The following is a 27,299-nucleotide window of genomic DNA, read 5'->3' as shown; positions in this document are numbered from 1 at the left end:
CAACATGCACCTCTTCTGTTTCCTAATTCTCTGGTGTATCTCTTGTTATACTGAGTGTGAGCTCCTGATCCCAGAAAGTAATGAAATGCATTCCTTAAATATATTCTACAATTTTGTTTTAACTTTCCATTTATTTGATTTGAATATCACATATATCATACTGTGAAAAGATGCACAATTTATTTATCTGCTAATATTCAGAACTGTATCAGGAAGGGTTACACTTTCATTATCATTATGCTTACCTTCAGGCGGTGAAGCAGTAAAACCAGATGGGCTTATTACCATAAATTCAGGGCTAGGAACAGACTTTCCTCCACTGCTAGAATGTCTCAGGTACATGATGGACTGTACTTTCTCCTGAAAGATCTTGCCATCTATAATCAAAAAAATTTTTGAGACAGTAAAATTTTTTAAAGATAAAATGAAAATATAATTTTAAAGTAAATCATTAAATGTAAATTTTTATAAAAAGATATTCGAAGTGAAAAAATGTGGCATGTTTTATACTAACGCACATTTGTTACGCAAGCACACGCTGTATCATTCCTTATATATAGATTGTTACTGTGCTTGCCACATTAACTCTTATTTTCTTCGAATTGCAACTATACTTACAGTTATTTTATTTCTATAATTTAGCAGCTAACTGTTCACCCTTGAGGAAAGGACCATTTCCTATATTTTTATATATCCCTTTCAATGTCCAATATGACTCCAAAATGAGTACCTTCAGCTTAATTTTCTTTTCTGAGCTGACTCAGACTTGTTGAATTGATTTCTTAAATGCACCCCACATGCTACAAACCTAAATCTGAATCCTCTTTCTGCCCTAAACCCAGTCCTTCTGTTGTGTTCTCTGGTTCACCTGGCAGAAGCATCCATTTCCTAAGTAGAAGTCGGGATTCACCCTTGATCACTACCTTTCCTTTATCCATGTGAAGTCTGTCTACAGGTTCTACTGATCGGACTCTGCTGCATGAAGGCCTCTCTCCCCAGCACGAGGCCATAACACAGGTGCTTACTAACTCTCACCTGGAGGCCTGTCACACACTTCTAAATGGTATCAGTGATGGACATCTGGTCACCCTCAAATCTTCACAGCTTTCGGAATCCTATCAAATGTCAATCCCTGCTAAGAACCTTCCAGTGGGTCTCCGTTGCCTCCTTACCACTGTGGATAAAGCCCAAGCTTCCTGTCTACGGGAATCTCTGTGATCTGCCTCCGGATCCCTTCCAGCCTTTTTTCCGCCATGACACTTTCGCAGCACCCATTTCTCACAGCTCCCAATCAAGCTGCTTGCTTTGTTTGGAAGTCCCTGCCCTTCAACTCCTCCGTAGCCCTTAAGCAGGCATCACCTCCTCCAGGAAATACCTCCTCACCATGTTCTGTGCTTCCAGAAAACAAAGTATTTCTCACTGTGCTTTCCACACAATGTCATTACCTGTTTATGTGTCTTTCCCCTCAACTAGGCTGTAAGCTTTGTATGGAAGTGGAGCACATTCTACTCATCTTTGCAAATAACACTGTTTCTAGAATCTTGACAGTACTTTATTCCCTAAATGTGCAGAGTCATGTTGTCTGCTTTCATTTGGATTTTTACTGCTGATGAATCATTTTATTCATTTATTACATTCCTAAATGCCTGTTTTACAACCAGTTTTCCTCTCTAAATTTACTATCTAGTTTTCTCATAGGTATATTCTTGCTTGCTTTTTTTTCCACATTACATTTTCCTCGTTCTTTTAAAACTCTGATTATTCCATCTTTCTCATATACTAATTACTCTTTCCTTAGTTCTAGACTTTGCTTCCTTCTCCTTCACTCTCTACTTCAATGGTCTCATCTCATCTCAGAGCTTCAACTCCCTTCTAGGTGGGTAGTTTCTCTTTCCTGAATTTTACTGCAGTAATTTAATTCCATCATATTTCTTTGCTCAAAACAAACAAACATAATAAAATGAAACCCTTCAGTGACCCCTAAATAAATATAAGTTCAAATTCTCTAGCCTCACATTCAAGGACCCATTTACTATGACTTTAGGGGAAAAACTAAATAAGTGACAGCCCTTTATGGCATATGTTTCTCAAGATCCTTTATAGATCCTTATACTTGGGTAAAATTCATCATTCTTTATTTTCTCTATTTTTTCTCCCTTTAAGTCATTCTCTTCACCTGGAATGCTAATTCTCCAATATACTTACCAAATTCTACCTAAATTCTTCAATGCCCATGTCAGATATAGAATCTATTAAATCTTCTTTCTCCGCAGCTGTCTGACGAGACCCTCACTCTTCTAAAATCTCATCAGTCCTTCTTTTGAATTTAGTAGGTACTTAACAGACACTGCTTCTATAGTAATTTGTGTATCTGTCTGCTCTCTCCTCTCAGCAGTGACGCTCTCTGCAGGCAGAGACCATGTCTGGGTCACTCTAGAGCCCTCTCCCCTGTCCCGATCCCAGTGTGTAATTAGGGTACTTTCTGGCACATAGAAGCCAGTCAATGAGTCTCAAACAAATGTGGATTGAGTGGGAAGAAAAATAATGAAAACTGGGACAGCCAAAAATCCAACAAAAAATGATTATACCTACCTATGTGCAAAGAAAAGTAGAAGTTTGTGGGGTTGTGACAAACGTAAGTATTAGTAGGTGGGTGAACTGCTAAAAGGAAATTGAAGATAATTGTCAATAATTCCAAATCTGGAGGAGATCCAAGGACTTCTGCTATAATTTTCACAAATGATCTACAAACCTCTCGGGGCATGGAGGTAAGCTGCCCCTCTTTGTGTTCCTGAAAAAATAAAGATCAAACTCTCTTTAGATTTAAAGAGATTTAAAGAGAACTGTCAACTAACATTTTTCATTTAAGCGATAGCTCCTTTTAAGACAGAATTGTGCTGGTTTATTACTCTAGTCTGACCATATTTACCATTAAACTGAGTTGCTACTTCCCAATTCAACCAATCCTGCCATGAAAAATTCATTAAAACCAATGGCACCTTACTTCTAGCTAATTTATCTTAATTAACAAGGCAAAGTTATATTATGGCAAACATGAACATGGCTCAGAAGCCAAACCCCCGAGCTCTGCATTCCGGCTTCCCTGCTGAATAGATGGGGGATTTGGGGCATACTTAACATGTCCAGGCCTCAGCTTATCTTTAGTCTGGGAATGATTATGTTACTTCACTGGGCTGTCATAAAAAAAAATGACACAAACTCTTGGAAGAGCACCTCACATATAGGAAGCCCTACAGAAATGCTAGCTAAGAACCATACTATTGCGACTACGATCTCTGTACTACTATGATGGGATCACAGGAGAAATGCCTGATAGACAAAACTGACTACAGTACTACCGTGTGTGCCGGTTGACAAAGCTCTTTCTCGCAACAGCTCTGAGAGGTTTGAGCCTTCACTTCTAGACTGTGAAGCGCAAAGTGATTACACGACCACCTTAAACCACACCGAAAACACATAAGTATTGCGGCTATAACTCAGACCTCTGAACCCTTTCTGCGGTATCATCGATTGCCTGGTATAAGGAGACCTAGAGAATGCCAAGCAATCACTAGACATAAAGATAGGAATAACTAAATTTTTTATACTCTCCAACTCCACCCCCCACGAGGGAGCAGTTGGGCTCTAGATCAAGACTGAGGAAGTTAAACTTCCTCATTTTCTCTCTCCCTGTACATGTGATACATCCGAAAAATGATACATCTCTACACCCACTTTTCTTCATTTGTTCTTGTGTAATTGCTGCATCAATGCTGGTTCTGCCACAGCCATCGGCTTTTTTTCAGAATTGTGCCCCTGGTGTCTTCCCCATTCCTGGTCACCACCCCAGCCGCTCATTCCCAAGACCATCCCAGGCCATGTGTCCTCAATCTTGTATTTTCCACTAACCCTTTACAAAGAGTCACTGGTATCCCACTTAATAAAAAAAAAAAAAAATCCCCTGGGCTACCTGGGTGGCACAGTTAGTTAAGTGTCTCACTCTTGGTTTTGGCTCAGGTTGTGATCTTTGGCTGTAAGATCAAGCCCTGCATTGGGCTCCATGCATAGCATGGATAAATGCATAGCATGGATAAATGCATAGCATGGAGCCTGCTTAAGATTCTCAAAAAAAAAAAAAAAAAAAAAAAGATTCTCTCCTCCTCTCTCCTCTGCCCCTCCCCTCACTCTTTCTTTAAAAAAAAAAAAAAAAAAAAAAATCCCTTAACTTGAACTTTGGGAGCCTTTTGTTAACTTTCTGTTTCTCTTTTTTCTTTCGCTGCTAGACTTTTTAATCATTATTTATTTTCACTGCCTCCAATAAATCCACCACACGTGCCAACTAAAGTCCCCAAAACTTAATTCCTGCCCTCTTCATTCTACTGAAACTGTGTGGGTCATTAAGAATTTCTGTCAGTACAGATGCTGGCGAGGATGCGGAGAAAGGGGAAACCCTCCTACACTGTTGGTGGGAATGCAAGCTGGTGCAACCACTCTGGAAAACAGCTTGGAGGTTCCTCAAAATGTTGAAAATAGAACTACTCTACGACCCAGCAATTGCACTGCTGGGTATTTACCCTAAAGATACAAACGTAGTGATCCGAAGGGGCACGTGCACCCGAATGTTTATAGCAGCAATGTCTACAATAGCCAAACTATGGAAAGAACCTAGATGTCCATCAACAGACGAATGGATAAAGAAGATGTGGTATATATACACAATGGAATACTATGCAGCCATCAAAAGAAATGAAATCTTGCCATTTGTGATGACGTGGATGGAAATAGAGGGTATCATGCTTAGCGAAATAAGTCAATCGGAGAAAGACAACTATCATATGATCTCCCTGATATGAGGAAGTGGAGATGCAACATGGGGGGTTAAGGGGGTAGGAGAAGAATGAATGAAACAAGATGGGATTGGGAAGGAGACAAACCATAAGTGACTCTTAATCTCACAAAACAAACTGAGGGTTGCTGGGGGGAGGGGGTTTGGGAGAGGGGGGTAGGGTTATAGACATTGGGGAGGGTATGTGCTATGGTGAGTGCTGTGAAGTGTGTAAACCTGGCGATTCACAGACCTGTACCCCTGGGGATAAAAATACATTATATGTTTATAAAAAAATAAAATAAAATAAAATAAATAAATAATAATTAAAAAAAAAAAAAGAATTTCTGTCAGTAGCCCTTTACCTGTCCATATCTTCTTTGAACTTTCCCCATTAGTTGGGTCTGGAGACCACCTTTTCTTCCCCCCTCTGCCCACTCTTGGCTTTCACTTTGTTGTTTCCTGACTCTTCTCTAAACTCTTTGCTTACTCCTTCTACATCTTTCAACAGTTTCTTTTTCATGTTTCATACCTGAAAATGGACATTTCCAGAGGTGTAAGCCACAGCCCTCTACGATCCTTTCACTACACTGTTTATCTTGTGGTGCTTACCTGTCTCTGTGGCTTCAATGCAGACAGCACCTCATCTGTCCCTCTCATCTGTCTCCCTAGTTCCAATCTTGCACATCTAAGTGTCCAGTGGTCACAGCCGCTGAACGCCCCACTGTAATCTCAGAGGCAGAATGGATAAGCTATAAAAACTTGTGTGTTCAATTCCTTCTTTCATGATGCTATCATCCTTCTTGTCTCCCAGGTAGAAATTTTGCATTATATATTTCATTTCTCCTGCAGCTCCTATTAGATAGAACCAAGCCCTATTAATTCTCTTCACAATCTCCTTCCTATTTGCTCTCTACTTTTACACTCCCTTTTCTATCACCTGACTTCAGGTTCTTTACACTGTACCCATGAACTAATGAAGCTGCCCCACACCCAATATACTATCAATTTATCAATCTTTCTTAAATACTCTGAGATGCTGTAAAGACAACAATTAAGTTCATTTCTTTATACACTTCCTACAATACCTAACATAAAACATAAAACAAAAAACTGTTGATTTGATAATGGGCTCTTTGAATAAAGAAGGATGAAGAAATATACTTTTGAGGAAAAGGAATTGGTACCTTGATTTTTCTAGCATTTTTATAAATATATGGAAATGAGAATATATATAGAAATCCAGTTTACAAGTGTTACTTTTCTGACATGGAAAGACTGAATAAAAACGTCACACTGTCTCATGAACTCTTTGAAAATTAGCAGGTTTCAAAATGGATATACAAAGAAATTGATTTAAAGAAAAATTGCTGTATAAATGTTACATAAACTATTCAGCAAGCAAGGGGCCTCAAAGTTCACCGTATTGTATTCTTGAAGAAAGAAGTCTAATTCACCACATGGCCCAAGAAAGGCAATAAAATGTTCTGTTTTTTTTTGTTTTTTGTTTTGTTTTTTTTAGAATTCATTCATTTAACAAATATTTATTGGGTTCCTGTTATGTGGCAGGTACTGGAGTTACAGTGTGATCAAGAAAAAACATCTGCTGGAGGGGAGTGGAGTGGGGAGGAATAAGGTAACTGGGTGATGGACATTAAGGAGGGTATGTGATGTAATGGACACTGGGTAAAAGACTGATGAATCACTGAATTCTACCTCTGAAGCTAATAGAACACTCTATGTTAATTAATTGAATTTAAATTTTAAAAAAGAAAAAGTAAAAGAAAAAACATATCCTTGCCCTCAGCAGGTTTACAGAGGGAAATAAACTATAATTTCAGAAATAATGACATGACACTCACAAATGCAGATGCGTGGAGCGAGTCAGAGGAAGGGCGAGGGCAGATGGATAGAGAAGGGAGAGGGCTTCTCTCAGGAAGCAAATTTAAAGTGGAGATACGAAGGAGAAGCAGGAGGTGGCCAGATGGAAAGAAAAGGATCGATAACTTCTCAGTCAGAAAAACTATCATGTGCCCTGAGGCAGGAGAAAGACTCACTGGTTTAAGGAAGAGAACAAAAGCCAGGGGCTTTTTCTTGCAGTGGCATGAGATGAGGCTGGTGCGGTGACCAGAGCACACAGGCTCTCTTTAGATACTGTCACAGATTCTGGATTTTGTCCCAAGTACAATGGGAAGCACTGGTGTCATCCAAACAAAGGCACTCAAACATAAATATTACTGCTCCCAGGGAACATCTGAACTTATCTGATCTGATAAAGTTCTACTAGATGCCTCACTGAAAAAACAAACGAGCTTGAAAAATATTCTCGTACACTGACCAGTGATAAAAGGACATCTGTGAAGGCAGAGCAAAAGATTTAACTAGAGGCCAGGTCATAGCACAGACACTACTGGTGAACTGAGTGTGCCACTTTTTCATATAATACTTCGGATATATTTTTGATATGCTCCTTCTAGTACACATAATAGATCTTTGGCAAATACAAACTTATTAAAACAAAACATACTTGCACTTGTTATTTAAGGAATGTGGAATTTAAGTTTCAGTTAGCAATAATCATGCCTAGATTAACCTCACTGGCCACCGTACTGCCACTATGCAAAGCTCGTGAGAAGTTAAAATTTTGCTATTGTTGATATTCAAGAGATGACAAAATTATTATTATATCCCAACATGGAGACATCGCAGAAATCAGTAGTTGTTGTTCTTTTGTAATCCATCAGTTAGGAATGATGGAAGTGTGAACGTCAAGTTCTATGTGGCAGGGTTGAGAAGAAAGAACCCAGGTGAATAGGGAAGATGGAGAAGAGAAAAAAAAATCCTTCCATTGAAAGTTCCACAAAAATTTGAGTTCACAGTACTGAGTTACTAAACATATAATTGCATAAAATATCTCCCACAGTAAAGTTACATGAAAAGTACCTGCAAAACCTGACAAGTCAGCAGAAAGTGATGGACCACTCGGGCTTTCAGTAACTGCTTGATATTAAAGACCTGCTGGTGGTGATCTGCTCTGATGAGGACTTCTAGAGCCGCAAGCAGCGTTTCCCAAGCTCCTAGCTGAGAAAGCAAACACACACCAGTCAGCACATGGTTACTGAAAAACATGCTTCCCGCTTTTTAGAAGACATATATCAGTCTATCACTGTGTATATTCAGGGTCAAAGATTAAATTTATCTGAAAAAGAAAACCTTAAGATTTACTCCACACTATTGTTATTAATATTTTTTAAAATCAATAGCTCATTTCTAAATACTTATGTTGAATGCAATATTTTTTTTATTTTTTTTTAAGATGTTATTTATTTATTTGACAGACAGAGATTACAAGTAGGCAGAGAGGCAGGCAGAGAGAGAGGAGGAAGCAGGATCCCTGCTGGGCAGAGAGTCCGATGTGGGGCTCGATCCCAGGACTCTGAGATCATGACCTGAGCCGAAGGCAGAGGCTGTAACCCACTGAGCCACCCAGGCGCCCCTTGAATGCAATATCGTATTAGGTGCTTCAGTACATTAACCTTTCTGTGACGTTATCTAATATATGGTATTTTCAAGAGATGAATTTTCATGAGGGATTTATTCGATACAGAGAAACATATCATCAATGTAATTGTTTATAAATAATTTATTTTAAAAGAGCATTACTAAAAATGCATAAACTTCTATAATTTGTGTATACAGCATTAAATAACCTTAGAACAAATTGCACTGAATTGAAAAAACTCAGACAATGGGAAAATTCTGCATTTTTTGATTGATTTACTTTTAAGTCCAAATAATAAAATTCTGTGCATGATTACTGTGTATTTTCAAACATCCTTTTAAGGTGACTTAAAAATGATTCTCGCACGTAGAATCAATCTTAAATTGAAAGAGGAACCTTCTATAGATAACTAATATTGAAAGATAATCTCCATCTCATCTTATTGTCCCAAATAACCTTTCAGCAAAGCAGTTAACAGAAGACAAAATAAACTGGTTTGGGCTGCAGGTCTTGCTACTTCTCTTGCCATTATTTGATGGTAATGAACAATGAAAAGGCCGAGGAATTGACAGATTTAAGACTACTGTTACAACCACGGCCTCTCTCTTCATAAGACAGGGGTCAAGATGCCCTAGAAGAACAAGGCATATGAGAACTGGAGCGCAAGGCAGCCCAAGTATGAAAACTTGATTCAGGTCTGAAAAATAGTACCAAATAGAATAGTGGCAATGTAAACAACCAAAAACAAAAGACAATCTCAGTTAAAAATTATTCACTAAGAAAGAAAACCTTATTGCAAACTCACAGAAGTATTGGTGTATCACTATTGAATTCAGTAAAAATATGTTTTGTTTTTTAATCAACCACCCCAAATTAGCATCCTCTTTTGAAATATTAAATAAAACAACTGTCGGCCATTTGGTTTGGTTCAGTCTCCCGATCTACAACTGAGCTGTTTACTGTACACTTTATATTTATGCTGCCTTTGTGCATTTACATGGGCTATCACCATACAGTTGCTTTTTCCTCATGCAATCTCACACATATTTTTATGCATACACATATATGGTTATTTTTTATTCTAAAAGTGAGAATTTATTTGGGAGGAGAAAAGAAATCATGACAAATTACAAAGTTTTAAAAATTGCTAAGTACCATAAAGTCCAGAAAAAAGCAATAGTTCAGTTAGCTGCTTGTACTGCTAATACTTTCCCCCATGTGGGGCTGCATATTCTTTAATGCTTTTTTTTCTTTTTTTAAATTTCTTTTTTCTTTAATTGCTTTTTTCCTTTTTGCATATTTTTGCATATTTCTTTTTTCTTTAATTGCTTTTTCTTTCTTTTTTTTTCTTTTGAAGAATAATTTGCTTCAGGTACACAGCTTAGTGATTCAATATTTATATACATTATAAGGTTGTTATCACAAGAAATGCAGTTACCATGCATCACTATACAAAGTTGTTATCGTATTATTGGCTGTATTTCCTATGCTGTACCTTACATCTCCATGTCTTATTTATTTTATAACTGGAAGACTGTACTAATTTCTTATAACAATACTTTTGTAATATAATTTTCTATAGGAAGATTAAAAAAATAATTCTGTCTTTCTCTAGCATGACTGGTCAAAATTTATCTTTATTAATAATAGATTATAAAGGTTTCTTCCAGCTTCCCAACCCATTATTGATAATGAGTAAATATGGGGGGAGTATTGACAAATTTAGGAATAACTGATAATCGGGGCACCTGGGTGGCTCAGTGGGTTAAAGCCTCTGCCTTCGGCTCAGGTCATGATCCCAGGGTCCTGGGATCGAGCCCCACATGGGGCTCTCTGCTTAGCGGGGAGCCTGCTTCCTCCTCTCTCTCTCTCTGCCTGCCTCTCTGCCTACTTGTGATCTCTGTCTGTCAAATAAATAAATAAAATCTTTAAAAAAAAAAAGGAATAACTGATAATCTAAAAAATTCTAAAGCTGTATACTTTAGTCTTTAATTAGGTTGGATGGTAATGTTGTTATCTTTAAATAGCTCTAGACAATCTATAGTCTATCCTACAACCAAGGAGCTTATAAGAACCTATACCATGTTTTGAACTAGAGCACCAGGTGCCTGGGTGGCTCAGTTGGTTGAGTGTCTGGTTCTTGATGTTGGGCCAGGTGTTAATCTCAGGGTTGTGAGATCGAACCTTACACTGGGCTCCACACTAGGCATGGAGACTACTTCAAAAACAAATAAACAAAAAAGCCCCCCCTCCTTAAAAAATCTAGGGCAGAAAGTAAATATCCCTGTATTCGTTCCCTGGCTGGGTCCTTGTGAAGAAGACCAGTGCATCCATCCAGTTGTTGAGGTGCTGTGGCTAGACCTAAGATCAACCATGTTCCTCAACTTACACCTGTAATGAAGCCAAGACTTCATAGCCTTGCCCTAAACACCCTGAATCAACTCTATGACTCCTGGGCAACTTGGCTGCCCTGCTCAGAAGTGTGTACATTTCTCTCTGACTCGACTCTCCAGATTCTTCTTAGCAGGATCCCCTCTGAATGTTTATGGTAAATGCAAGTCCCCAGCCCATTTGAATGAGCTCCATGTTCTCCAGCCTGAGTACTGCTCTAGCCATTTCTAGTTAGGCCAAGTTCTGATCCTAACCCCCCAGCTCAGCATTACCCATGGCTGCTCGAAAACTTGCACAGAAAATAATCTCCACATTTCTATTTATAATCAACATTACATTGAAGGAATAAGTTTGTTCTGTTCTTCAGAAGAATGATTAGATGAATATTTAAAAGTACATGTCTCTTTGTGCAGCAAAGGAAACAATCAACCTATAGAGTAGCTGAACCTATGGAATGGGAGAAAGTATCTGCAAACACATGTCAGGAGAGGGATTAATATCTAGAATACACACAGAACTCCTACAACTAAATAACAACAAAAAAATCAAATAATCTATTTTAAAAATGGGTAGAGAACTTGAACAGACATTTCTCCAAAGCAAACACACAAATGCCCAACAAGTATATGAAAAGATACTCATCATCACTAAATATCAGGGAAATGCCAATCAAAACCACAATAAAATATCATCTCATACCCAATAAAATGGCCACTACCAAAAACCCAAATATAATTGTTGGCAAGGATGTGAAGAAATTAGAACCCTTGAACCTTGGTTGTGGGATGGTAAAATGGTACAGTTCTTATGGAAAAAACTGTACAGGTTCCTTGAAAAATAAAAAATAGAATTACTCTATGATTCTAGCAATCCCACTTCGGGTTATATAGCCAAAAGAACTGAAAACAGGATCTCAAAGAAACATTCACACACCTATGTGCATTACACAGTGTTATTCACAAAATCCAATATATGAAAGCAATCTAAATGTCTATGGATAGAAGAAAGGATAAAGAAAATGTAGTATATACTTACAATGGGTATTGTTCAGTGTTACAAAAGAAAGAAATCTTGTCCTATACTATAACACAAATGAATATTTGGGACATACACTAAGTGAAATAAATCAACCACAGAAAGACAAATACTGAATGATTACACTTCCATGACATACCTAAAGTAATCAAACTCATAGAAACAGAAAATAATACGGTGGTTGCCAGGGACTGGGATGGGGGGCAGGAGAAATAGGGGTAGTTGTTCAATGGGGATAGTTTCAGTAAAGCAAGATGAAAATATTCTAGATATCTGCTGTACAACAGAGTGTAGATAGTTAATACTGTCCTGCACACTAAAAAATTGTTAAGAGGGTGATTTATGTCAGATGTTTTTACCACTAAAAATAAAAGCACATGGGGGTGCCTGAGTGGCTCAACTGGTTAAGCATCTGACTCTTCATTTTGGCTCAGGTCATGATCTCACAGTCATGAGAGCGAGCCCTGCATCACATGCAGCTTTGCACTCAGCAGAAGTATAGTTGAGATTCTTTCTAACTCCCTCTCCCTCTGCCCCTCCTCCCACTCACACGTGCGTGCACATGAGCACTCTCTCTAGAATAAATAAATAAATAAATCTTTAAAAAAATAAAATAAATAAAAGCACATGCCTTGGCTTTGTTCCATATCTTCCAGTCAAGCAATAGCTCCTCTAGCAGTTTAACATCTTGGATTATAGCGTTAGACTCCACATCCAACTTAAACTCCCCATTCTCATTGACATGAATAATATCTTCACCACAGCAACCTTCAAGAAGGGTCTATGGAAAATTAGCATTAATACAAGATGCATTAATTGCTGATTAATCCAAAAATTCAACAGAAACATTAAGCTTTCAATCTTAGCAGTCATAACATTAAATTCAAAGGAAAACTAGTGAATAATTCAATATTACAGAGAGTATCTTTAATTTGTTTTGCAAAACAATTCAAATTAGAAAAATATAAACTTTCAAATATTTGTAAATGATAATTCAGTTTCAAACATAGGTAAAATAAACCCTCTATTTTTATTTTTTATTTTTATTTGTTTTCTTATTTTTTAAATTCAATGAATCTGTTAGGCTTCAAAAACTTTTACAAAAAGTACTAAGGATTCATGCCATGAATGTATGGATCTTGATATTTTAAGGAGTGGGGGCTGAGGGCATAGGTGGAGAGAGTCTTTTGTCTTACTACTAGAACCCTCAGAGAGAAACAGTTTCACAATGTTACCAAATGCCTTTATCTAGAAAGGTATTTAAATATATGATGATAGCTAGATCAAAATAAAAATTAATACATCTTTAGAAAACTAACTCTCTATAAGCATTGCCTACTGGAAGTGGATTAATACTAGGTGTCCAGAGAACTGGGTTCTCTTCCAACTGGGAGCTGAGGCAAACGTCTCCATGGATCTTAATTCCTCAACCTACAGAATGAGGGGCCCTAAGAGACAGCTCCAGTCCATCCAGATAAAAAAATTCTGAATTAATTTTTTTCTCTCACTCTTCTGAAATGCTTTAAACAAGACAAAAATGTAATTATGTACATGATGAAGAAAACCAGAAGAGTATCTTAGTTTGATTAAATATACACTGTTGAGTTTCCTTCATTTTCTTCAGGAATAACTGAAACACAAAATTATATTGTTGGAAGACTAATGAAGAGAGAAGTATCATTGCATATGAATAATGCATATGAGTAAGAATAAATTTTATGAGGACATACCTTCAAAACATGAAAGCCAACAATGCATTTTTGTTTAATCAACACCTGATGAATCATGGAAAGTCCATTACAATTTTCTAATTCATGTATTCTCTGTTGGTTATATTTAGTTAATGAAAGTATAACTCTCAGTGCTAATGCTTGAGTTTCTTCACAGCTGCTGAGTTCCACAACCTAAAAAATATACATATTTTAATTTACTGAGAGAAAAATTTAACCTGTATGATTACTATTACAGAACATCAATCCACCAGTTTTATTCAAAAGCTATTTGTTTTGCTCACACTTTCCTTATTATTTAAGCACTGTAATAAACAAAAATGAAAGACATAAATGCCATGATCTTTAGTTTCTTAAATATACCATAAAAACGAATTAAAATAACATTTATAACTGTTTAAGTCAGCACCATTTTATTATTGATCTGAAATGTCAGCAAAATCCCTCAGGTTTTTGATTAGTCCATCAACAAACAGACTCAGCAATACATGGTGCGGGGGGCAACAAAGAAGTAAAAGGCATGATATTTATCCCCAATGGGGCCTACTATCTAGTCAAAAGATAAGATATATATAAACCACAGATTTGCCTTGTACTTCAATTAAACCAATGCTTTCTGGCAACTACTCTATATGAAACACACACCTTTTAATCATGACTAAAGGCAAAGAAGAGGGTGCCTGGGTGGCTCAGTTGGTTAAGCAACTGCCTTTGGCTCAGGTTATGTTCCTGGAGTCCTAGGATTGAGTCCCGCATCAGGCTCCCTACTCAGCAGGAAGTCTGCTTCTCCCTTTGACCCTCCCTCCTCTCATGATCTCTCTCTCTCTCTCTCAAATAAATAATAAAAATAGAATCTCTCAAAAAAAAAAAAAAAAAGCAAAGAAGAATGAGATACGAGTGTTACAAGGGCACAGAAACTATTTTTGACTCTACTCTGCTTGGGTTAGCGAAGCCTAAATGGAGAGAAGATGGCTTGGAAAGATGACAGAATCCCGGAAAGAAGGAACAGCGGGTGGCTGGGAGTGAGAGACAGGAGAGGGGTAAAGGTCTAAAGCCAGAGGCTCCTGGTACAGAGAGGAGGCTGCAAGTTGCCCATTTGGCTGGATGGCAGACATCAAGTTTAAAAGGCAGCCTATGCATGCAAGGTTTTTAAGGAGATTAAATTTTATTTTTGTAGGAGAGGAGGAAAAATAGTGAAAAAAGATCCCAAGTTTTGAGTGTGACAACATACTTTAGGATTCTTATTGGCAAGATCCTAAATTGGCAAAATAAAAGATTAACCATTTTCTCTAGGATCTAGTCACTGTGTAACAAAATTTATAACAAAATTACATTTAGTATCTTGATGAAAGAAGGAAAGCCAAGGATATACATTTTGAAATTATACAAAGCTATAAAAGTTAGTCATGAAATGCTGATGAGGAGTTAAAAAGCTTTTAATTTTGGAGCACAGGGTGTGGTACCTAAACAATGAATCTTGGGACACTGAAAAATAAAATTAAAAAAAATTCTTAAATACTATAGGAAAATCTACTAGATATTGGATGCAAAAAATTTTTGAAAAAGGAAGAAGAAAAAAACAGTTTAGAGTATGGTGAGTCAATGCTGACAAAATATTTATAAGAACAGTAATGATATGAAATTAAGACAAACTGAGGGTTGCCGGGGGGAGGGTGCTTGGGTTATGGACATTGGGGAGGGTATGTGCTATGGTGAGTGCTGTGAAGTGTGTAAACCTGGCGATTCACAGACCTGTACCCCTGGGGTTAATAATTAATTATATGTTAATGAAAAATAAAAAACTAATTAAAAAAAAGAACAGTAATGATAATATCAGACACTGATGTGCTCCTTATTGCAAAATCAATCAGAGGTGATAGTCCCATGGAGGAAAGCAAGCCAGTTAAGGAGACTGTAAAAACTGGGGAATGCTGCAGAAGTTACACCTAGGAATAAAATTCTGAGAATGAAAGAAGATCAAGGCAGCTTTAGTTAACAAGGAAGTGGAACTTCAGGAAGGAGAGATGATTAGTACCATTTGTACCCCCTATTTAGGATTTTAGCAATCCCTGTAAACAATCAGTATATACTTACTGACTGTCTATTTTACGTCAGAAAAGATATCGTCCCTGCCCTAAGATGACAAAGTAGAACAGATAATAAACAATTTATTCTAATATAGTACTCATGACATCAAACTTTTTTCTTTTTAAAGATTTTATTTTTTTATTTGACACAGAGAGAGAGATTACAAGTTGGCAGGCAGAGAGAGAGGGGGAAGCAGGCTCCCCGCTGAGCAGAGAGCCCAATGTGGACCTGGATCCAAGGACCCTGAGATCATGACCCGAGCCGAAGGCAGAGGCTTAACCCACTGAGCCACCCAGGTGCCCCAACACCAAACTTTTTATATTTCTCCTTTTCTTTAGAAAAACTTCAAAGAAACTCAAATTATTTTTTGTACTTATTTGCTAACCCTTGTTTTTTTCCATGCATCTGGAAGCTTGGGAAAAACAAGTTTCACAAACCATATTTTAAAGAATACATTCCTGGGGCACCTGGGTGGCAGGTGGTTTAAGTGTCTGACTCTTGGTGCTGGTCTCAGGGTTGTGAGATCAAGTCCCTCAAAGACAGACTCTGTGCTCAGTAGGGAGTCTGTTTAAGTCTCCCTTTCCTTCTGCCTCTCCCTCTGCCCCTCCCCCATGCTCTCTCTTTCTTTCAAATAAATCTTTAAAAAAAAAAAAAAAAAAGAATACATTCCTTACCTATGGCCATACTACCTTGAACGTGTCCAATTGTCCAAAGAACATCTTTCTTCTTTTGGTTACTATAGCATGTATTTGTTTTCTCATTGACAATTTTAATCTTATACATTTATTTACTTATTTAAATGTAATCTCTACACTCAATGTGGGGCTTGAACTCATTACCCTGATATTAAGAATCGAACACTGTACCCACTGAGTCAGCCATGCACCCCATTAAATCTTGTACATTCAATATTTAATTGTTCTAATTACCTTTCTAGATAATAGAAAACTTCTAAAATCTCTACAATTAACAGAAACTTTGACCATGTGTGGCAGAAAGCTTGATGACATCCTAAACAATATATAATTTGATTTTAAAAGTTTAATGTAATTGATTTATAACTTTTTGTAATTAAAAAAAACCCACTGAAACTTATTAGTATTAAAGAAAAAGTTTCTCTTCAGACAAAATTCTAATCAGTGATTCTTACCCTAGCAAAGAGAAAAACAAATATACCAGTTCCACCAATCTCGTGTAGAACTCCTTGAACAGTTTTACATTCAGTAGGCCGGAGATTCTTTAGATGATGAGGTTCTAACAAAATGCTCTGCACTTCTTTTGAGCTGAAGGGTCTTTGAGAGAGTTGGGTTTTCATCTGACCTTTAAGTCTAATAACTGGCTCATAGATGGTATACTGAGCAGGACAGTTAGTGGAATAAACAACTGAAAGACTTTCCTGAAACACAAATATTTTCCTTTAGTAACTAAAAATTTAAAAAGTAAGGTATCAACCAACAAATAAATATTTCGAAGTGAAAAGGTGCCCAACAAATTGTTTTCTTTGACAGATATCACACTAAATAAAGGTAAACATGAGGAGCAAGGCGGCTCCCCAGACAGGAAGAGATCAGTTTCAATTAGCAGTGACCAATAAAAGTCAAGGCTGAGAAAGATTCCGGCTTTAACCATTGTAGAATAAACATGAAATTATACTTCCTATTGCTACTAAGTACAGCTGAGTTTTATATCACACTCATTTCATACCAGGCACTGTTGTTTGCACTTACAAATATTAACCAATCATTACAACCCCAAGAGATGGGGACTCTGGGTCAGTGAATTCAAAATTTTTGTCTTGAATGTGTTCACAGGCTGGCTACTTGTTTAACAGTGACTGTAAGCCAGTTCTTTCTATTAGAATAAAATTCCAGACTATCATCATTCCTAACGAAAACTGAAAAGAATTTACAAAATTTCTCCCCCCAGAGGGTCGTTTCAATCAGGTTCTGACTTCAGGTAGGGAGCTCAGGCTCAGGGAAATCATGTACTGACGTCCGTGTCTTCGCACAGAGGTTGTGGGGGCCTTGGGCTTTGATCGCTTTCAACCACGGCGGTTTAAATAGGTTCATCCAGACATCATCTGGCACATCTGCATACCAACTAACACGACTCCACAGTCTACAGTACATGATTATGCCGGGCAAAACAGACCCTTCCACCTGCAAGAGTTTTCATCAGCAGGCTGCCAAAATGTTCACCTACCTGAGACAAGCCCCACCTGGCACCAGCACCTTGATGGACCTTCCTCGTATGACATCAGAATCCCCCAGTTACTAAACCAGGCTAAAACGGTTTCTAAAAGGAGTTTTCATGTTAAACCCTTTGAATTTTCATTTGTGATAATTTATGTTAAATTTTATGACTTATATGATTCTTTTCAAGCAAAATAAAAGGATTAAGGTAATTTTGTGTGTGAAAACAAATGGAGTACCCCGAAACCAGAGCGGTAAGATTATTATTTGAACAAACGCCAGCTGTGTGAACTCCTTGGTCTGCCTAACAAGGATCCCGGGCTGATCCCGAACCAGCTGCATCAGCATCATCTGGGATTTGTTACAAACTCAAGTTCCTAGGCCACACTTCAGACCTTACTGAATCTGAGACTCGGGCCCAGCAATCTGTTTTAACAAGTCCTCTGAGAGACCCTGATGCACGCTCAGTTTGAGGAACAATTCCCTTGAGCATGTTTTCTCAATGGTGAGGCATCTGGGATGATTCTTCATGGCCTAATACTGCCCTTGCGTGGTGGGATGTCTAGCATCCCTGACCACCACTCAATCAGAGTGGACTGCCACAGTGCCCCTAGCCCCCATTCTTAAACACTCCCCAGGGAAAGAAAGACCGTATGCACAATATCAGATCGTTCGCTAAATTCCATAGGCATCTACCCTCTAGATACTTGACCGCAGACACATATTTAACACCACTTAAGACCTACCTGTGTTTTACAACGTATCTACACTAGAATTTCTCTTTTCCTTTAGTCAAATGTTACAGCTTTAAAATAGGATTTATTCTGATTATGAGATATATATCTCATTAACAAAATACATTCCAAACTAGTAGTCTTCAAATAAAAATGACCTCTGACCCCTAACCATACCTCTTACAAGAAGCAAGAGAAGGCCAGCTCACAGCTAGATCTACCAATATTTTGTAGATCTTCTAAGACAAAGGCTCAGCTTTCTAGTTGCTGTAATGAAAAATATCCCCCCAGTTTCCTAAATTGTATAACTAGAACAAAATATTATAATAATGCATAAAAAACAATCCGAGAGCCTCATATAAGCAGAGTTAGCAATATTTTGAAAGCCAAATTCCTGCGTGTCACTGATATTAAAGAATATTCTAAAATCTGAATATATGTAATTAAAACTAATATTATAAAATAAAAATCAGTATTCATTTATAAATATGGAAATGAAATGTAATGAACAATATTTTTTAGGCTAACATGTATTTTCACTATATCATAAACATTTTTCTTGAATGACTCAAAGGTATAAACTAAACTCATACTTAGTATAGAAATATAGTTCTAAGGGAAAGGGAATAAAAATTTGAAACCTGAAAACAAATTCTGGGTATATCAATTTTTTTTAAGAAAAAGCCATGTTCTTAGGGAGCAAAAATAATGAGAAAGAAAGAAGAGAAACTTTAGAAATTTAATTCATAGCTAATTACACATTTAATAAACATATATTATCAGTTACTATAAAGTTAAAACTTATACAATGAAAACTTACAATTAAGAGACCAATGTCCACTTCTTTCTTGGTCATAAAAAGTTCTCTGATTTGCTCACATTGCAAAATTTCTTTATTAATATATTTGGAGTAGTTATTCACAGGCTTGCCATATTTGCATGGCATTATAGATGTATGGTTGGGTCCACAAGCATATAGATAAAAGGCCTCTTGTGAATCAATCTTAGCTCCTGAATAGCAAAAAAAAAAAAAAAAAAAAACAAGTTACTTATTTCTATCACTCCAATGAGAATTATTTTAAGCCTTTCTTTTTATTTATTTGAGAAAAAGGATGTGCAAGGGGAGGGGCATAGGGGGAAACAGATTCCTTGCTGAGCAGAGAGCCAGAGTGAGGCTTGATCCCAGGACCCTGATCATAACCTGAGCTAAAGGCAGATGCTTAACCCACTGAGCCACCCAGGCACCCCTGACTAGAATTTTTCATAAGAAGCAAGAAATCATGAATTATTTTTTTCTGCCAAATTCTTTCATCTCTATAAAATTGATAAAGTCTCAAGCTCCAAATTGGTGTCATGAGCAAGCAACCTATGCCTGCTACGGATGGAAAGTGAATAAATATATATAAGGTTAACTGTGAAGCTTGTGGTAAAATAAAATCATAAAATTCTATTTGTTCCTTAGAGAACAGTTATTTTGGTTTTGTTCTGCTTTTTTTTAATGTAAATGGAAACTATACTTCAGTAAATTCTTTTTTAAAATAAATGTGGATTAATGTCTCTACACTTCAGTAAATCCTTTTCTAAAATAAATGTGGACTGACGTCTCTATTCCTATTCTTTCTACCCGTCTGTTCAATAAACACTGCCTGAATGCTATTACGTGCCAGGCTTAGTGATATAGCTATAAATTTTAGAACACATATTTCTTTTTTTCCTAAAATTTGGTATTTTTGTAGAATATTCTAAAATTACAAGAAAGAGAATCATTCTAAGTTTACTTTTCATAATATTGCATTTTCCATGATTATAAAACAAAGTTAATTTAACATAAGCTTTCTTTTGGGGGGAGAGGGGTTGGTGTATGATGTACCCCCTACATGAAATGTATATATCAATTGTAAGCAGCATCTCAATTATAAAACAAACAAACAATAACAAAAAAAGAAGCATCTCAATATAAAAATGTTTAAAAAATTTTAAAAGTGCATCTTGGTATCTAGATAATATAGTACTTATTAAGTATCAAAGAAGGAACAGGAATTACTATCTTATCTAGTATAATTTACTAGTTTAATACTTGTTAATTGAAAAAAAATTAGAAATCCTTTGAAGGAGAAAAATATACCATTGAAGAGGAGTAAATTTCCCAGGTCCCATTTTCCAGCCAATTGCAAAAACTCTTCTTGGGATGATAAACAATGGCCAATCATGCAAAATGTCTTATTGCTGTCAGATGACAGACTTGTTCTTCTTGGAAGCACAAAATCCAAAGTAACGTCAGGCTTCCTACGTTAAAAACAAAGTTAAGTCAATTATTTCAGTGACCTAAGTACTTTGCAAGCATGAATGTTTAATATTGGGAAATTCTTTTAAGAGTTTTCTTGGTTCAGGAGCATAGTGCCGGTGATAGGAAGAAAGAGAACGGATTCTGCTGTCTCCTGGTCCACAGTGCTGGCAATACCCAAACCCCAATGAGGGGAGCGGAACAGCAAGGCCTGCTAGTCCTGCAGTAGCCGTGGGAAGTGGGACCGGACATGTGATGCAAGTTTTCTTTGTCACTGAGTTCTGCGACTTCCTGATTTACAGATACAAACTGACCACCTCCCCCTAATTTTTCCAAGAAGTCCCCCACCGTGGTAAGCCATTCCTAAAATTTCTTCTTTGAAGCCTTCAAAGACCACTCAGAAAAGGATGATTACTTCTTCAGGTTTTGTTTTCACTAGCCACTTAAGTGCCAGTGCTTTCTGCATTTTCTATTCTTTCCACGCTTAGTCACAGAGCTTTCGATTCATCGCTTGCATTTACAGAAATCCTTATAAAAGAGTAGGAAAAGGAAAACTACCACTTTCTCAAAGAGAGACACACATGAGGAGAGGATGTCATCATCTGGTTGGAGGTGCAGAGTACCAAGCTCTCTCCATATTCGGGGAATGTTTTAGGTTCCATAATAAGATAATGACGGTAACTTACGAAGGGGAAATTCATAAACAAGATGGCGTGCTTAGCTGTCAACGAGAAATTTCACATTGGTGTATCTATTTAAACACTCTTCCCTAAGGCTTTCTGTTTCATAGTTAACATGTAAATATAACTATTTTAATAGAAACATTTTCTGATAAAGATGTATGATAACTTTTATTTTTTTTAAATTGAGGTGTAACTGACAAACACCATTAGAGTGAGGTATTTTCTATTGCCCGCATCTTTCTTGAACCAAATACGTGGCTGTGACTGAAACACTACTGCCACCTATTGGCAGCATGACTTCATACAGTTTTTAAGGGTAAAGCTGCTTTACAAGATGAAATCGACAAATATTAAGTATCCACCATGTGCCATATATTCCTACCAGATTTGTGGGCTCATCATTAAATCACAACATAAACTACTAATAACTTTTTTTTCAGTGTTATCATGTATTAAACATTTTCTCTTGAAATATATTATTTACAGAAATTATTCTATTAGTTCAGAAAGTATTAAAGACAGTACCAAATTTAAATCAAGGGAATAATATAATTGTCTCGGTCACTTGCTTATCACTCTACTAACAGATGAAATCATTACTTACTTTGTACCAAATGGCAAAAAATTCCTTTAAAGTAATGTAGGAATATGTGAACGAAGAGACTATGTTCACTAACTCTCTACAGTGAACATCTAAACTCTCCTATACCTGTTACATGGTCTGATTCAGAAGAAGACTGTGGGGGCGGGAAAACTTCAGGTTCTAAAGCATGGGCTGTATCTAAGTTCAAGGTTCAGCTGTATTCTTCTGGCATGACTTTACTCCTCTCTGGGTCTCAACTGTCTCATATGTAAAATAGAGGAAACAATATACCTACTTCCTGGTGTTGTCGGGAGACCAAACGGTAATCTGTGTAAAGTGCTGACTACAGTGCCTGGTACATGTTGAAAGCTCAAGAAATCAGGCGAGGGTCCAGGAGAAAGAGGTTCACTATTCATAGCCCTTATCCCCAACTCCAACCTATATAACTCTAGGTTCTGAAAAAAGAAATTATTGACTGGCTGAAGACTGAGAATTTCTCAGAAAATATTTTATTTGGAATATGGAAACTTCAGCGACATATTTTCATGGATTTTTAAAATGAACACACAAAAACTGAATAAAACTGATTTTATTTCCAAAGCCTATTCCATCCTGTGGCGGACCCTGGGGGCTGACTACCCTAGGCCACTCACAGGCCCCCTCTCCCCTGCCCTCCTCTAGCACTGAGGCTCAACAGCTGTAAGCCATCAACTTGATAGCCTCCCTGGCCTTCCCTTTGTTCCCAAGGGCCCTTTCCTCTGCCTGAAAGGCCCTTCCCCCTCTACTGCTCACAACATGCTCCATCTCCCCTTGAGGTCTTAGCTTAAATAATCAATCTTTTCCCAAAGAGTCCTTTCCTGATCTACCTGATCCATCTCTCTGGGGATCTGTTATATCTCCATAAAATGTGTCATAATTTGTATATATGCATATAATTGTGTTTGCTTGTTGTCTGCTTCCCCCTTAGACTGTGAGTTCCAAGAAGGCACGGAACTTGAGTCTTGAGCATTGTTTACCATTTCCCTCAGCCTACTACAGCACATGCCGGGCACACAGTCATTCCTCATCACATATTTAATGGGTAAACAAATGAATAAATAAAAATGGGTTCATTTACACTAAGAACATATATGATTTCTGTGGGTCTAATCTACTTTGAGGGATATTTGAGAAAACTGGGAGACAGTGTTTAGAACACACCTAGTAAAAGGTCTGCAACACAACAGGTATATAATATTTTACAGTCTGTTCAATTACACCTAGATACCTCATTTGAAATTCAAAACCTGCCTGTCAAGTAGCTTTGCCATACGCATTCATTTCTCTTTCTCATTATTCAACTTAGAATCTTCCTTCCAGCCAGCCTGACCCCATCCCATGCTATACCAGTTTCCAATTCTGTATCTCCTTTTATGTTCTTTCATTCATAAAATATTTCCCATCTCTTATAAATGTAAGATATATTACAGCTTTCTCAGGGTTAAATTTTACATTAATTTATTCCAGAAAATATTTCTTATTAACTTGACCCACAATTCTCCTGGTCAGTAAACATCACATAGTATTATACCTGAATCTATCACCTGGTATGTTTCAAGGACCCTATCTTAATCTATCACCTGACACACTGGCTTATATTTTTCCCTAGTCATTCTAATTTCTTTTGAAACCCTGAGTTAATTTAGGTATTAGCCTTAAAAAAAAAAATTAGGTTTTAGCCTGATTAGCCACTTAATTGAAATAATTCCCTGTGGATTCATTTTATAAATGTATATAGGCTTAAGGGCCCAACTGTAGGTTCAGTTCTTAGATCTAACATATACTCTGCATAATGTCTCAATGTCCAGGTTTGTGCATGTTCCCCCAAACTCAAATATTAATTTTCACCAGTTACCAGTATGGGAAATTAATTTTGTATTAGAGTGATAAGTAGGAAAAAAAATCCAACTGTGACACAGATTCCTGCATTAACATATAGCACATTTTATCTATAGTTTCCTATAATCTGTTTCAGAAGCTATGACAAACTAAACTTAAAATAGTAAAAGAAGTTAGTGTTTATTAAAAATGTTTCAAACCTCTGTCCAGAGATCCATATGGAGATTTTCCCATGGTTATTCTTTTTCCCTTGGGGCTGCTGTAAGTAGGTGAGAACTAAATGCTGCCATTTGCTTGGGATGAAAATATTCTCCTGTGATTCAACCTGTGCCAGTAAAACCGCTTTTGTATCATCATTTGAATCCATGCACATTCTACAAAAAAGAGACAAAGTACAGGTTGGAAACATGGAATTTCTGATCTCAGCATTTAATAAATGTATAACAACCACAATTCCAGATATTTAAGTGAGATTAAAAAGCAGTTCTGTTTTTAAACTAACTAGAAAAGTCAGTAGGTCTTTGTTTTGCACCATAAATTCTGCTTATTTTCTTTCCTTTTTTTTTTTTTTAAGATTTTTTATTTATTTATTTGACAGACAGAGATCACAAGCAGGCAGAGAGGCAGGCAGAGAGAGAGGAGGAAGCAGGCTCCCCGCGGAGCAGAGAGCCCGATGCGGGGCTCGATCCCAGGACCCCGGGATCATGACCTGAGCCGAAGGCAGAGGCTTTAACCCACTGAGCCACCCAGGCGCCCCCTGCTTATTTTCTTATATTGTTGTCTCAATTCATGAGCAAAAATAGAAGATGTTCATTTGCTGGTGTTAATAATTTAGGCATTAGGGGCGCCTGGGTGGCTCAGTGGGTTAAAGCCTCTGCCTTCGGCTCAGGTCATGATCCCGGGGTCCTGGGATCGAGCCCCGCATCGGGCTCTCTGCTCAGCGGGGAGCCTGCTTCCTCCTCTCTCTCTGCCTGCCTCTCTGCCTGCTTGTGATCTCTGTCAAATAAATAAATAAAATCTTTAAAAAAAAAAAATAATTTAGGCATTAATTTTCAAAATTCATTTCCAAAAAAAAAAAAACTTTATCGTTACTATTTTTACAGACATTGTCCTTTCAGAAATTACAATAAAATATTTTGTTCATACAAAAATTAATACATGTTGTGCATAAATGTCTAAATGCCAGGATGTACTGGAGGTCCATCCTACTTGGAGGAACTACTGAGAGAATTAGGATACAATGTCTATAAAGTACCAAGTAAGATTTATAACAAAAAGCATATATCCCCTAAATAACATATTTTTATTTAGTTTTAAGTTTATAAAGATAGTGTCATACTATTCATACTCACTCAATATAAGTGAAATATTTGTATCTATACTAGTTAACAAAGGAGGTAGAAAAAAAGACCAGGTTGCGAGAATAACTAAAGTTTATAAGATAATGGCTATTAAATATGTAATCTGCAGGGAAAACAGTTGTCTGATAATAATATTTTAAGGTGACTACAATCTGATAGAATACTGCCATGGATAAGAGTTCAGCAAGCATTTGGTCTAAAATCTAATTGAGAATGAACACAATCTACTTTAGAGTTTAATTATAGATTTTTGGATAGAATAATACATTGTTACAGAGGTGGTATTAGTGACTATTAGAATGTATCTTCTATTTAAGTAATCTTTTTCTGATTTGCTATAATGATCTTTATTGGCATATAAATTATTTAAATACATGATCTATTCATGGCGAGGTTAAGGATAATCAATACCGAAAGATAAAAGTGCCATTGTGGGGATCAGCCCACACTTGGATCATCAGAGCTTTGGATCCCAATGAAATCATATGGATACATCCTTCTTCTATGAGCCTTTCACCAGGATTTATGTACTCTGCACCCTCCGGTCTGTTGTTCTCTATGAAAAAAAGATGTTAGAATAATCAGTAAAGCGGTTGATAAAAAGCTGAGTGGAAAAGTGAATTTGAAGGAACACAATGTGGTTGTCCATTTGTAGTAAATTATTTACCGGGATGTCTGAGTCTGACCTGTTCCAAACAATATTCCCGAAGTTGAGACGTTAACTCCAAAAAAGCACGAGGACTGAAAACAGTAACTGAGTGCAATACACATTTCAAAATCTATGATAACTAGCAGCTAACTGTGGGAATGAACAAACCACCGACAGCACTACCAAAATCATCCTATAATTATTACAATAGCATGATTTTAGAAAATTGATTTTAGAAAAATTGTGGTGTTTAAATATATGCTGGTGTAGACTCCCTGATGAGTCATCTTTGAATATAATTGCTAAGTGATTCTGAAACTCTAAAATGTTCTCTAAGGCAAGCTAACATAATGCCTTATGCTTTGGACTATTGGGTTATTAGTCCTGACTTTAAGTGGTTTCTTACCATGCTAATTCCAGCGCCATCAAGCATGTATAATGACCTGAATCCTTGAGTCATCCACGCTGTTACTACGCTGCATGACTTTATATAAAGCTATATTAATAAAGACGTACCAAAATACAAAATGCACGTCTAAGGGTTCAGACTTTCAGAGAAGATGACCACCACCAGTTATGAGACTGTATATATTATATATTTGTTGCCATTTTTCAACAGGTATAAATACTACCAATTTTTCAGAATACTGCCCCTAAATGACAGTAGTCTTTAAAAGGAAGAGTTAAATTCATTGACTATTTTGAGGACCACTGCCCAAGATATGAGATGTATATAGAATTCATGGCTGATACAATACTAGTGTTTCCATATAAAATCTGACTTTGCACAAATAAAAGACTAGAACAAAAACCAGTGTGTATGCAGGTACCGTAAAGTAGGAATATGACAAATGTTTCTTAATTTAATGTGATGAGGTAAATTTTATTGTCCCCCTTTAGAGGGTGAGAGAACTGAGGTGCTGTGGGGTTCAATAACTTGCTCAATGTCACAAAGCTGGTTTAGTGGCAAAGGAAGTGTTATTAATGTAATATTTTCTTCTCTGTTCCCTTCAAAATTTTGGTATATACACTATTTTTAAATGTTCTTTTTTTAAATGTTTATGCAGAGTCGTCTGAAATATATGTTTTCTAATATATTTTTATAAAAAATTTTTTTTTAAATTCCCAATGCTGACTTTTCTCAGGTACTGTGTATACTTATTTCATTTTATAAGAGCCTGTTCACATTGCGATTGCCCCCACTTAAAGGAGAAAGCAATGTGCACTGTTTATAGTGTCATGGTGGCATTTAAGCTCTGGAATCGAATATAGGTGGGTTTAAGTCCCTTTCCATCACTTACCAGCTCTATAAATTGGTCATGCTACTTAACTTCATCTGCAAATATGGACAGTATGAGCACTTA

At 36.9% G+C, this 27,299-nt stretch overlaps 1 protein-coding gene across 2 annotated transcripts in view; it reads right to left on the bottom strand.

The window, feature by feature from the left end:
* LOC111160518 (lysosomal trafficking regulator) overlaps nucleotides 1–27,299 on the bottom strand; it is a 184,951-nt gene that overhangs the window by 81,952 nt on the left and 75,700 nt on the right. For both annotated transcript variants that reach the window (XM_022523674.1, XM_022523675.1), the window contains exons 14-23: nucleotides 25,698–25,842; nucleotides 24,126–24,299; nucleotides 20,623–20,783; nucleotides 19,318–19,508; nucleotides 16,722–16,967; nucleotides 13,484–13,657; nucleotides 12,385–12,534; nucleotides 7,769–7,906; nucleotides 2,593–2,791; nucleotides 246–377 (exon numbers count right to left, since the gene is read on the bottom strand). In XM_022523674.1, coding sequence (XP_022379382.1) covers nucleotides 246–377; nucleotides 2,593–2,791; nucleotides 7,769–7,906; nucleotides 12,385–12,534; nucleotides 13,484–13,657; nucleotides 16,722–16,967; nucleotides 19,318–19,508; nucleotides 20,623–20,783; nucleotides 24,126–24,299; nucleotides 25,698–25,842 — 1,710 coding nt within the window. The remainder of the gene's footprint in view (nucleotides 1–245; nucleotides 378–2,592; nucleotides 2,792–7,768; nucleotides 7,907–12,384; nucleotides 12,535–13,483; nucleotides 13,658–16,721; nucleotides 16,968–19,317; nucleotides 19,509–20,622; nucleotides 20,784–24,125; nucleotides 24,300–25,697; nucleotides 25,843–27,299) is intronic.

The sequence above is a fragment of the Enhydra lutris genome, unplaced genomic scaffold (assembly GCF_002288905.1).
Source record: "Enhydra lutris kenyoni isolate GAN:26980312 unplaced genomic scaffold, ASM228890v2 scaffoldscaffold76, whole genome shotgun sequence".
Lineage (NCBI taxonomy): Eukaryota > Metazoa > Chordata > Mammalia > Carnivora > Mustelidae > Enhydra > Enhydra lutris.
Note: the sequence above shows the minus strand (reverse complement) of the source record. Positions and strands in the feature narration are given on the sequence as shown.